Source organism: Drosophila santomea, chromosome 2R, assembly GCF_016746245.2.
Source record: "Drosophila santomea strain STO CAGO 1482 chromosome 2R, Prin_Dsan_1.1, whole genome shotgun sequence".
Classification (NCBI taxonomy): domain Eukaryota; kingdom Metazoa; phylum Arthropoda; class Insecta; order Diptera; family Drosophilidae; genus Drosophila; species Drosophila santomea.
In genome coordinates, this window is record NC_053017.2 from 15,785,020 (window position 1) to 15,797,524 (window position 12,505).

Genomic DNA, 12,505 nt, shown 5'->3' on the forward strand with positions numbered 1-12,505 from the left:
TTTTTGGGCATTTCTCATTTTATTTTTTTTTGCTGGTGCTACTGAAGGTTAAGGACACGGACGACATCTTTACCTGACAGTATTAGAGTTATAAAAAGGATCTAATGCTGCCCGGTAAGATGTGAACAGATGTCCTTGCTAACTAGCAAGATTCCGGTCGGTATTCCATTGGATTTATTCTGCTTAACTGGTTATTCCAACATTATTTGTACATTTTAATCTCCTTTATTCCAGAGGAAGCTCAAAGTTCTCAGGCGACAGAACATTGGCGAACATTGGCCCCCTTGGCGATAAGGAATTCTTTGCGAGTTTATTCGAGTGTTTTTTTCTTTTCATTTTGTTTGTCGTTTTGCTTTCCGCTTTGTAAATTTAATCCCATAACGGGTATTGATTTTTTTTCTCGGTGTGCGGAGCTCAAGTGGGTTGAAAGTAAAAACAAAAACAAAGCCAGGCTCCATTAGTTTATTGAAAGATGCGTGTGACCGCGTGTGTGTGCGAGTGTGTGGTGTGTGTGCGAATGTGTCTGTGTGTGCGTTACCCAACAAACTTTAACTTTGAACCGGGGCGCGTGATTTTCCGAGGGCGGTTGTAACGCCCACTTTGACGCAGGGAAAATCGTAGAAAAAGTTGAACATGTTATTTATAATTAAATTGAAGCTGGCGCCATCCGATAAATGCAATTATTGTTGTTACGCGAGATGCACACAACCACACAACCAAACACACACACACATTTTGGCACACTGTTTATCGTGTGGCTGTTATTATTCTTGGTTTTTTTCTTCTATATTTTATTTTACTATATTTTTTTTTTTCGGCCACCGGAAACATGCACAATAACGCCCGCACACACATGCAACGGAAAGAGCGGCGCAGCGGAGAGCGAGCAAACCGTCACGATCGAGCACCAAAAAAGAATTGAAAGCTGCGGCGCCGACGAGCTCCGCCGACGGCTGCGCTGCCCGCGGCTAGAGGTGGCAGCACCGCACGATGTTTGCTGCGTGACACGAACACGCTGCGAAGACCACGTGTGTTTGGGGGTAAGTCGTTTCTATACTAGATGTTCGTATTACAATATTGGTCTGAGAAATCGTTTTAGTTTGAAAAACTAATTTACAGCTTTCGTTTACACTTATGCAATTACTTATGTCATTTAATCTGTGGCTGCTTGTATGGTGAAACAATTCAAGCAAATAGCATTTCAAACTAAACGTGTTTGCGGCACGCGACCATCTCTAGCCGCGATCTTCTGCAAGCGTTGGCGTCGGCAGCGCTGCTTCAAACATGTTGCAACGCTGGCGAACGTGGTGCGTTTGCGTTGTGTCGCCGTTGCCGTTACGTTAATGTGTGATTTGATTTTTAACTGTGACGCATTCCTTTGTCGTGTATATTGTAACGGTTTCACGGCTTCCTTTTTGGCGCTCTGCCGCTTCTCTGCCGCCACTATTGCTTTTATCAATTAGTTGTCCCGCCCCCACCACTAGTCGCGCCCCTTGCCTTTTTTGCTTTCCCGCCCGATTTGACTTTTACGGGCTTTCATTGATTAATCAAAGTGAAATTGAGCTGCGAAAAAGGGGGCTTGAGCATCTCAAAAGCAATTAACGCCTTTTTGTGGCATCATGAGAAAAATAATATAATTTGATAAAGTTTGGAAATGCTGTTACGTTAGCAACTTAATAATGAACTGCTAGGCAAAGGTGAAATTTACCACATTTCCTTTGGAATAAAGACTAGAAAAACGCTTTATACAGAAAAGGAATTTCCTACATAGAATTTAAGATAACATAAGCTTGGCTTAGAAACTTCTTATATATTTCGAAAGTATGTTAAAGGTCTTAGCTTTTTCTTTGGTTCAGTCAAGCTGACACCTGTTACCTTGGCGACTCTACTTGGTGCTTCCGTGGGCCCTTTGTGATTATTAAATCATGACATGAAGTTTAGCTTCCGTCGACGGTTACAGAAATCTTTGTTCTTTTTTTGGCCGAGACTTTCAATAGCACATTGCTTTTTGCATTGCCGTATTTCAATGATAATCAATTGTGGAAAATTTGCTTAATTGCCTATAATTTTTGGGCATACAACGTAACAGTGAATCAGCGATCGAGACACGTGTAAAACTTCTGCCAGCCGGGCTTTAAATCGCGCGCTTGTTTCGCGCCTCTTTTTTCTTTCAGTGAATCGGAATCAAATTCGCGTTCATCGGTGCTGGGAGTTGGTGGTGGTGCTGGAAATGTGTGAAACACGCGTAAAGCCCGGTAGGTGTTAAAAATATCGTTTGGCTCCCGATTGGCACACACACACACACATCCGTTACGAATTAGAATTCATTAGAAGTTATTTGGAATTTCTCTTAACACTTGACCGAGTTTCGTACGTTGCACTTGTCCGCTCCTCTTGACTTTTGATTTCCTCAAGGGTTCTGGTTTCTTTTTTTTCTTATGTTTATTTGCTGGTTGCTATTTTCTTGTTTTTTATTTCTATTTTCCTGGAACTTTACGTCCACTGGCGCACGAGGCCCACGATCAACTGTATTCATAATAACGCTTAGATTTGGGGAAACTATATCTTCGTTCTCTGCTCGGTACGTTACGTCGAGGCGGCAGCGGCGCGACGTCGAACTTGTTGCATCCCGCACAGCTGTTCCGCCGTCTGTCCCTCCTGCTCGCTCTCACATGCGGGGAATCTTGTTATTTGTTGTCGCATTTCTATTAGCCAACGCCGGTCGGTAGCGGCATCTTTCTCTCGCTTGCGGCTCGCCGCCCTGTTGCGTCTAATCCTATTGGCGTCTCGCTCGCACCGAACATGTTGCAACCGCATGGTTTTCGGAATTTTGTCACGTTGGCCTTTTACGTGATTAACTGGTTACGTTACTCCTGAATAAGTCGTAGCCATTGATTTCTGTTCGTTATTATTATTATCTTTTTACTTTTTTTTTTTTTAATTTTGGCTCGTCCCCAGTTTGTGTTATTTTCTTTTTTGACTCATATTGTAATTTCTTTTCCGTTTCCCCTCCCTTCTGGGAGGCTGTCCTCAAAATGGACATGCTCACTCAATTAATAAGAGCAGCGCAGCGGCAGAGCAGCTGATGCCCTACTCTGAAAAAGTACATTTACTAAGTTTAGTCATACTACTTAAAAAGAAGGATGTACAATTGTTATATTTAAGAATTATACATTTAATTAGAACTTCTAGTAACTAGTTTTTTTTATTGGAAATCTGTAACTGAAAGACGTTTTTTTTGGTTAAAATATAGATGTTTGACTATAGTTGGGCAACTTTTCAATCTACTTTTGAATGCGATTCACCATTTCGCAGCAAGGATCAAAATCGGCGCAGGATGTGGGTTTGTATATAGTAATTATGTGAGTACTGCTGGCCGTAGGGGTCTTTCGGTGTCAACTGCAGCCGCACTCACAAATTATCTGGGCGAAAAAGCTTTTGGGATTTCGGTGCCTCATTTCATTTCATTTTTTGTTCGGGGTTTATTCTTGTCTTTCCCGTTTAATGTACATCATGCCGAATCTGTTTCACTCCAGGGTGGAGTGCTCTGCGGAAGGGAACAGGCCCTACCTGCTCAAGCTCTCGTTTCCACGTCCACGTCCAAGTCCAAGTCCAATCCCATGCCCATTCTCAAACCCGAAATTGGCGCGGAGATCTGGTTTTCAATTTTTCTCGTATGCGCTGTCGTCTTCGCTTTATGGTTTTTGCATTTTTTCACTCCGGGTTGAAGGACCCGATCGAAACCCTTTTCCTGTTTTTTCGGCCCGATTTGTTCGCCAGCGGCGGCTAATTAAAAAACCGAAAAAAAAATCCAACAGGAGGAACAACAATCACACGAAAACCAGAAATATGCCGGCAAAGATATGAGTATCACTCCCGATCTGACGTGCTTATATGTGGGTCACTTTTGCGAGGAGACAAATGAAGTGCACATTGCCGTGTCATTTATTTATGATCGGAATCGAGCTTTAAATTAATAACTAGGGAGGTTCCTCAAACATATCGCGGCATTTGTGTTTACATGCCGTCTTCGCCAAACTTGGAGATCGGTGTGCCACCGCCAAACCTTATATTGACATCTCCCCCGGGAAACTCGGATTCATCGGGAATGGTAGTGCTCCTCTTAGAGCCCCATTTTCCCCTGGTGCGTGGTTTTTCATTGTCTGTAGTAGTTTCCATTGTATCAGATGCAGTTGTCGCGGGTTTTCCATTCTTTAGATGGCTTCTTGCAGCGGGTGGTGCGTCCGCTGGAGGAGCTCCGTCAGCAGGAGGAGCACCTTCTGCTCCTGCTGCACCACCGCCATCACAGTTCGCCCAAGCGGCACATGTCCAACAGCATTGTGGAAAGTCCACGTCCGTCAGAACAGCAGTATCCACACACTCCGCAAAAGTGGCTGGTATCTGACAGCTAAACGGATTCCGAAGTTGGAGCGGATATATAAATATATATACAATATGATATAGCAATATGCATGGTACAAAGGTGGTGTTTTAACAGGATATAATAAAATACCTTTGGAAAGTTAGAAAATAACTTACAAGTGGACAAAGGCATCTCCTTCCGTATTCTGACACGTTATAGCTCCACAACTCTTATCATCCTGCTCCACAGCACCCACTGCCATCTCTGCACCCTTGGGGGATTTGCATCCGTTCTCTGAAATTCACTTCAGCCTTCTGTGTCGATTTAAATATATCATTTCTGGTACATACGTCCTTTTTCCAGTTTTATATAGTGCACAAGGGCACCTACACTGGTGCAAGTGATTAAGCAGGCTATCGCCACCAGGAGGCACTTCATCTCAATCGGAGTAATGGGCTAATTGTGGGAACTACTTTCATTGAAAGAAGCTTTTATAGCCCTAGGAAGGTGTTACCCGATATCTTGGCAGTTACACCTGCTGATCTAGTTCCCACAAAACGATGTTTATTTCTCGAATTGTATATTTCACAGTTAATAGGAACTACCAAAAGAGTATAGCTCGTATTTCTAATACGAAAGTTTAATTAAAACATGCCTGCATTGTCTTTAGTTGGATGAATTGTATACTTAAGCTGCCTTAAGCTATCTGTATTTATTTAAAAAATATAATATTGTGGCAGTGGGGGTCCAGCCCTCTGTTTGGCCTCCACGGCGGCACAGGCTGCCTTGTAGGCGGCCTGCTTGGTCTTCTCATAGTCGTCGTGGGCACTCACCAGTTGCTTTTGGAGCAGGGCCAACCGGTTGCGAGCTGCTTCCAGGAGCTGTGTCTTGGCGGCCATTTCCTGCTGCGATCCCATGGCCACCGTCTGGATGTTGGCCAGTGACTCCCTGGAGGTCCTTTGCAGCTCGTTGATCGTTTCGAATTGCTGCATGGCCACTTTAACGGCGTCCACGGCGGCATTCATATTGGCCTCCGTGTGGTGAATGGAGTTCGTCTCCTCCTCGACCACGGCACTGGCTTCCTGGACCTCCTGTTCCAGCTGATCGACCATCATCTGTTTGCCCATCAGAGCTGCCTCGGCGGCCTTGGCCGACTGAAAGGCCTTATCCGCGAGCTCCATCTTGATGTGTTGGGCTGCCGCCTGGCCAGCGGCCGATTGTGCTTCACTGGCCGCCTTTGCATCCTGGGCAGCTTTCATGGCGATCATCGAGGACTTTTGCTTGGGATCTCCGGGGGTTATGATTGTCTTAACATTGCACTTTGTCTGCATATCGCAATCCTTGTTGGAGGGCGCCTTCGTAGGACCTGCTCCTGGCATCGTTCCTGCTCCTGATCCTCCACCATTCTCGTACAAAGCAACCGAGTTACCAGAAATCTTTAGGGCAACATCGCCGGTTCCTGGTTCCTTGATTGCAGCAAACTCGCTCAAGAGCTCACGGGGATTGATCATTCGCTTGTGCAGGGATCTGTGTCGCTGTGGTTGGAAGACCAAAAACCAGTTGAAGATGTTACAGATCTAGTGAATCACTTGCCCTAACCAATATGTGACCGGTGGTGCAGTGGAAGAGCAGGCGAAGGAACATCAGATACATGGCCAATACTCCTCGTATTCGCATGAAGATAGTTGGATTGTATTCGCTATGGATTTCATTCGATTTGATGTTGAATTTCAGTTCAAAGCTTACTAACCCAAAATGTTTATAGCAACCAAAAATAGTAGGCAATAAATTGGACTGAAGGTAGGTTGTTTCAATATCACATCAAGCTGATATTGAATTATAGAGAAGTAATGTCGCTGATGGGGAGATAGAAGTGTTGGAGATCAAGGTACAAAACGAAGAAAAGTCATATTAAAAATAACTATTTTCGAATATAACGCCAATAGAAATAAAAAGCAAAAATTAAATAATTATAAAATAAGAGAAATGGTAACTGTGTTAAAGCAACACCTAGTGAAATCTTGTTCTTAAAATCCGTACATCTCCCCGAATCAGCCGTACTCCCGTTTTCGCATTTACGCCACTTAAGATCTCCGTCCATCTTTCGCATCTTAAAGATACTGGCTGCATTCTAAAGTGTCTGCGAGTGATGAGCACGCGGCATTTACGGACCCGGACCCATAACAAAGAGAGCAGCGAATAGAATAGAATATAGAATGCGAAAATCGGAGAGGCACGAGGTGGAAACAAACCATATAGACACGAATTGCTACAAAAATGCCAGCTATGCTAGAAGTAAATGCTAAAACTGAAAGCGCACCGCAAACTGACGGCTAGACAGAGGTGGACACAAACGAATCCGGACGGACTGACAATTTGACGGACGAACGGACGGACATGGGAGACACACTCGCGGACAAACGGACAAATGGCCGGACGAAGGGTGAAAATAGATTTGGGAGCGCCATTTAAGAGGGAAACGAACGTCTTCGACGCCGCCGATTCTCGGTTCACATTGTCTACTCGGCAAAATGTCAGAGTCTTAAAAATAAAAGTTAAACGGAACGCCAAAAAAATGTATACATTATCAAAGTTCAGTAGAACGCCAAACGAAAGTTTAGTTGAAGAAATCTTGTTTAGAATTTTATTCATATTAAAAGTGAATTCCGTGTTACGTATAAATGTTTAATCCCGGTTACCAAAATAAATTAATTAAAAGGATGTAACAGTGGCAGATATAAATTTTGTAATCTTTTTCTAATCCCATATGCATACATATTATTTTACAAAATGATTGAATAACACCAGAAAGATTGCCATATTTTGGCTTAGACGAAATGATCAGCAATCAATATAATCGGAATATAAATGAAATGTGTTTCTAGTACGTGAATTAGTTGCATTTTGTAGCCCAAAGTTCAGCGGGGTTCAAGAATAGACTACATCTTATTCCACGATGGGATTCATGTGCTCATAACATGCCAGTTTTGGGGAAATGGCAGGGGTAGAGGATCGGAGGGCATTGGCGAGATTAGAGGCTCCACTCTGTGGAAATGACTGGAAATGCTGATAGCGGTCGTCGGACAATTCGATTGCATAAGTGAACCAGTGCCTGTCCAACTGTGTCAAATGGCACATAAAGATTCCGATTTCGTCGGATGAAAAATAACACCAACTTGCATTGGGGAGTATTTGGTGGTGGATCGATAACACAGACGTCGAGGTCATGAAAACCACTTTCAACTGATAATCCTCCGACGGCATTCACATCGTTCGCGAGCATATACTTAAATGCCCTATTAAAATAGAATTTCGAAAGATGATTACGCGTGTTCAAAAATCAATTTGCTTATCGCCACGGAGGTGGAGGACTGTTGCCTAGAGCGCGGCGTACTGGGTATGTCAAAGTTCACACTGCCCACCCTCCATCGTGCACATTTGACCCCTGGCAGTCCCATTATCTGCTGCCGAGATAATGAGCACATCTAATTGCCCTGATTACTTCGAATCGAGAGAACTGTTTCGGTTTTCAATGGAGTGAAACGAACAGTTCCGCAGGCGTGATTTCACATCAATCCCCACCAATCGTATCGAATTTCTATAGGGATCCTTGAGCATAGGAAACTTGTGGCATGCATGATAAGGAAAATATCTTTTAAAATATAGAAATTGTTCGATAACATATGCATAATGCAATATGCGTTCCGGGTGGTTCCTGAATTATAACTCAAATTTCTGCTGTCAAGCGCAGTTACCCGCTTGGAATCCTCCCCGTCCACATTTCATGTCCATTATAATGCAATCAATATTCCTAGAGGGAAACGCTCCAATTATATGATGTCACAGAGAATCTCGGACTCAACCTGCTGCGCCACCCAGTCAAGTTGCTCCAACCAGACAACCAGATTTCCCCGATCACTGCAACTTCACTGCAACTTCGATCCGCTTTATTTCGCATGTAACGGGAGGGTGACAGGCGTAACGAGATGTGCAGCGGAGGATGCTGGGGCACCGATTTTAATTACACGTAATCTTTATAAATAGAAGCAGACGGCAAAAGCCAATAACCGGCGCGGATCCTCGAAGATCCAATAAAAAAGTGCAGCACACGAACCCAAGTACGAGTAGAATGCATAAATCAAAAGGTGCACCTTAAGAAAATATTATTAGTTTTACGAAATGTATTTAAAATTGCTATTATTGGTACAAATATATTATATTGGTATAGATATTAGTATAAATATAGTATAAATATAAACAAGCTAAACGAAAACCGCTTGGGATATTAGAACATTATTTGACTTCCTATTTTTCTCAGTGCTCCATCCATAGATGGCAGTAAAACACAGATACCAGCTCACACAGAAGCCGAGAGCAAGAAATGCCGGGCCGAGCCATAAATGAGTAATTGCTGACAACGCTGCAGACCTTGTCCAGTAGCCTTGGCTTCGGCTTTCTTGGCCTCCATCTGAGATGGGTCCAGTGCCATTTCCAGCCAGGACAACAAACCATAAATGTCCGCCTAGATAAAAAGAACCCAAAAAAACTGTCACTGGCCGTGATCGAACTTTGTATACCTTAATGTAAACGAGGTGTAGCTGCATTTTTGAAATTATTATTGGACATTAAAAAATGTTATAAAAATCTATAATAATTTTGTGTCCTTTGGTGAGAGGAGCAAATACAACATTTTGATACAAAAACATTATTTATTTATGTGAGGCAAACCACAAGATTATTATTTATATATATATGTAGGTAAAACAATATTACTTTAACCATAAAACTTTTAAGCCTTAAGAAATCATAGTATCTTAAGCTAATTCATAGTACTACCCAACAAAATGGTCATGAAGTGCCGACAAACAAGCATAATCCCATCGAGGAGCGAGGGTATGCCAATGTAAACATGGTTGAAGTGGTGGAAAAGATGAGTATGCCAGGTATTCAATTACAATGCCCATGTCCCCCACTTTTGCCCCCGTCATGATCCCTCCACCTCCCCAACTCCACCATCTCCACCATCTCATCCTCCAGCTACTTCTGGGCCGTCATTCCGAGCCAAACGAAAAGTTCTGCAGAAAAATACTTGGAGTTATGGACTTTTTGGAGTCGGCTTCCAGGTAAAGATGCCACCAACTCCAACTTCAGCTCGAATGCATGCCTCTCTAACGGTTTGGGCATTGCGTTAATGATACTTGTTTGTATCAGTCAGTATTCGTATTCGTATTCGTATTTGTATTCGTATTCGTATCTGTATCTGGCTTTTGTCTGGTTCTGCGATGCACACGCCTTATGTTGACAAACTCACTTTACAAACAGTAATTTTTCTCGCTTCATTGGCGTCCCGTCTCGTCTGGAAAAGCCCCGCCCCATTGCGCCCCCCAAATGGCCCCAAAGCCACCCCACCCCCTCCTCATCGACTTCCCCATTTTCCGTGGTAAAAAGAAGCCTGTAAAGCGAGCGTGCATGCGGTTTGTTGGCCGACTCAAGTCTGCCAGTTAAATAAATAGAAAATGAAAAGTACAACTAAAAATATTGTTCGAATGCCGCAGCGGCGGCAAAAAGCTACTCGAACTAGCACTTGGCATTTTCATTGTCGCTGACCGATTGTTCCATGTTTGACTAGCTCTACACTTCGATCGATGGCCATGGGTGCGGTCCACTCCAAAAGAACACGATCAAAATATATAAAAAAAAAAATTAATTAATAGAAATCTAAATAGGTTTCTTTCGAGCATTTTTAGCGTATATAAGAAGCATATAGGCGACACAGAGCAAGTTGATCTGCAAATGGCTTGGCGAATAAACTATTTTCTTTGAGTATCCTATTAAGAACAACTGCAATAGGAGACAGGATTATTTCTTTTTTCAGTATTTTCTGTTTGTTTGTTTGTTTCTTATTTTGCTCGTTTTTATATTTTGTTTTTATGCGAGTATGTCAGCCGCGTCGACTGCACAATCTAGAAAATTACATGCAAGCTGCGACACATTATGCGCGACGCGACAATAATATTTCTATTGGCGAAAAACTTCACACTTAATGTACTCTGCATAGAGTAGCTAAGCAGAAATAACCGAACAACGAAGTCAAGATTACTCTATTGTACAATAAAACTAATTAAAATATTGTACAAAAAGGTATTGATATAAAGTAACATTACTATTTTTTCTTACCCACTTATTATTGCTATATTTCCATCTATGCATTTAGTTGCCACTGCCTGAAATAAAAGGAGAAATGGTTTTTAGATTCAGGTTTAAAATGGATTTAGGTGTAAAAGTTTAATAACTTTTGTGTGGCAGGAGTTTGGTGTAGAAAACAGAAGTGGCATTTGAAAGAGTGTTCCAAGAAAATGAAACAACGAAAATATGGAGCAAGCCAAAGTCTAACAGAGAAAACCTCGAAAGTAGTTGCATGTGTGGCACACCCCCGTGTTTTTTTTTGTTGGTTTCAGTATTGCGGGTGAAGGGGGGGAGAAGGGGATTCAAGGAGGCGGTGGGGGGCGGGGCCAGTCAGCAGACGGAGACGCCGACTAGTCAACGCTTTAAGGAATATGCCAGCAAATAATTAAAACATATTTAAAAATAGTTTGCCATATGGATGACGACTGCGAAGATTGCGACGACGACGACGACGTTGAAGATGAGGCCCGGCTGGGTGACGTGGTCATTCCGCCCAAGCACCTCACCCGGTCCCACCCACTCTACACCACTCTAAAACCCCCACACCCCCCCGAACTTAGCCACACCACCCACCCCACCCACCGATGACAAAGCCAACAAAAAGCAAACAAATATTTGTCTGGCCGTCTACGTCGCTGTGCATTGACCGTACCGCACTTACTTTACTACAGACATGCAGATACAGATACGTGTACTGGCAGATGCATTTGCATCCTAACCAGCTATCTGGGTGCACCCAAAAATCCCATCCACTCGCTGTTGTTCTCCCTCGTGCCAAGTTCAAAATTGTATGCTTTGCACTTTCGGTTTTCAGTTTTCTTCCCCTTTTCCTTCTGTGTTTTTCCAAAAAAAAACAAAACGAAAATCAAATACATTTTCAATTTGTTTTTTTTTCTTTTTCTCTTTTTTTTTTTGTTTTTTGCCAAAAATAGTTGGGCTAGCCGAGCGGTAATGTTATTGCTTTAGTAAAAGTGGCTAAAAAGTATCTGCCAACATGACTGTCTGTGATTTGTATGTGTGTATCTGTATCTGTAAGTGTATCTGAGCATCCATGTCCAATTTTCCTGTTGCGATGCCGCGAGCGGATTTATTTTAATTTTGATTATATTTTTGGCACTTTTTGTTTGAGCATGCGAATAAAACTTACAAATGAAAACTGTAATATTTTCGACAGCAAACAAATGCGTGCTGTCTGTGTAAAGTTTGTTAGGCCATTTATAAAAAAACGCTGCAATCCGAAACAAGTCCCAGAAATATTATTTGAGGTATAAAACCGAAATTTTTATTCTTCTATTGCTTAAATAATTTGTATAATTTGTTATTTAATCTGTATACCTCCAAAATAGTGAAATAAAATTGGCAATATCAACATTAACACACTTAGCCTCGCCTCACTTTGTAGTCAATCAATGTCAAATCAAAGTAGGAATACAATCAGCTAATGCCATCGATCATTTATACTTACTAACTACTAAGTGAAAAACATACCTTACCCCTAGAATCTCAATTCGCACTTTGCGCTGCGCTTTGGCGGAAATTCATTTTGAACACATGCGGCGGCGACATTTGGCGCCACCTCAACTCAACTCAACTTAAATCAACCCCCCAACCCCCAAATGGGGCGCAGATCAAAGGGGGTAGCTGCTTTTGTGTATTCGCCGAGCGTAGCGCACATCGCCGCACTGTGTAATGGTCAATAAATTACTTAGACAACGCAGAATTACAAATCGTTTTGATTAGCAATTAAAATTGCAAAAAAAAAAAAAATGCAAAAAATCAAACAAATAGAAAAACAAAACCAGCTGAGTTGGTGAATAAATCTGAGTGCATCTGGGCCAGGCTAGCCGGCAAATCGCTTAATTACTTGGCAGTTTGCACTCGTAGACGGCGACAGGTGCTCTCCGAGCAGCGCTTATTAACTCATTATAAAAGCATTTCAGAGCAGTTCGATTTGCT

The 12,505-nt window shown here is 42.5% G+C and overlaps 2 protein-coding genes across 3 annotated transcripts; both read right to left on the minus strand.

Annotated features, from left to right (window-relative positions):
- Positions 1 to 3,357: 3,357 nt before the first annotated feature.
- Positions 3,358 to 4,942, minus strand: LOC120446458. The gene is made up of 3 exons (XM_039627455.2): positions 4,714 to 4,942; positions 4,540 to 4,657; positions 3,358 to 4,408 (listed from the first exon to the last, which is right to left on the minus strand). Exons 1-3 carry the CDS (start codon positions 4,799 to 4,801, stop codon positions 4,018 to 4,020), a joined length of 597 nt encoding a protein of 198 aa, XP_039483389.1. The 5' UTR covers positions 4,802 to 4,942; the 3' UTR covers positions 3,358 to 4,017.
- An 81-nt stretch (positions 4,943 to 5,023) lies between these two features.
- On the minus strand, positions 5,024 to 6,170 carry LOC120446457. 2 transcript variants are annotated; one of them, XM_039627453.2, is made up of 2 exons: positions 5,957 to 6,170; positions 5,024 to 5,898 (listed from the first exon to the last, which is right to left on the minus strand). In XM_039627453.2, exons 1-2 carry the CDS (start codon positions 6,038 to 6,040, stop codon positions 5,080 to 5,082), a joined length of 903 nt encoding a protein of 300 aa, XP_039483387.1. In that variant the 5' UTR covers positions 6,041 to 6,170; the 3' UTR covers positions 5,024 to 5,079. The 2 variants fall into 2 exon arrangements, with proteins under 2 accessions (XP_039483387.1, XP_039483388.1); XM_039627454.2 differs by having other exon boundaries at positions 5,963 to 6,165.
- Between the last annotated feature and the right edge of the window lie 6,335 nt (positions 6,171 to 12,505).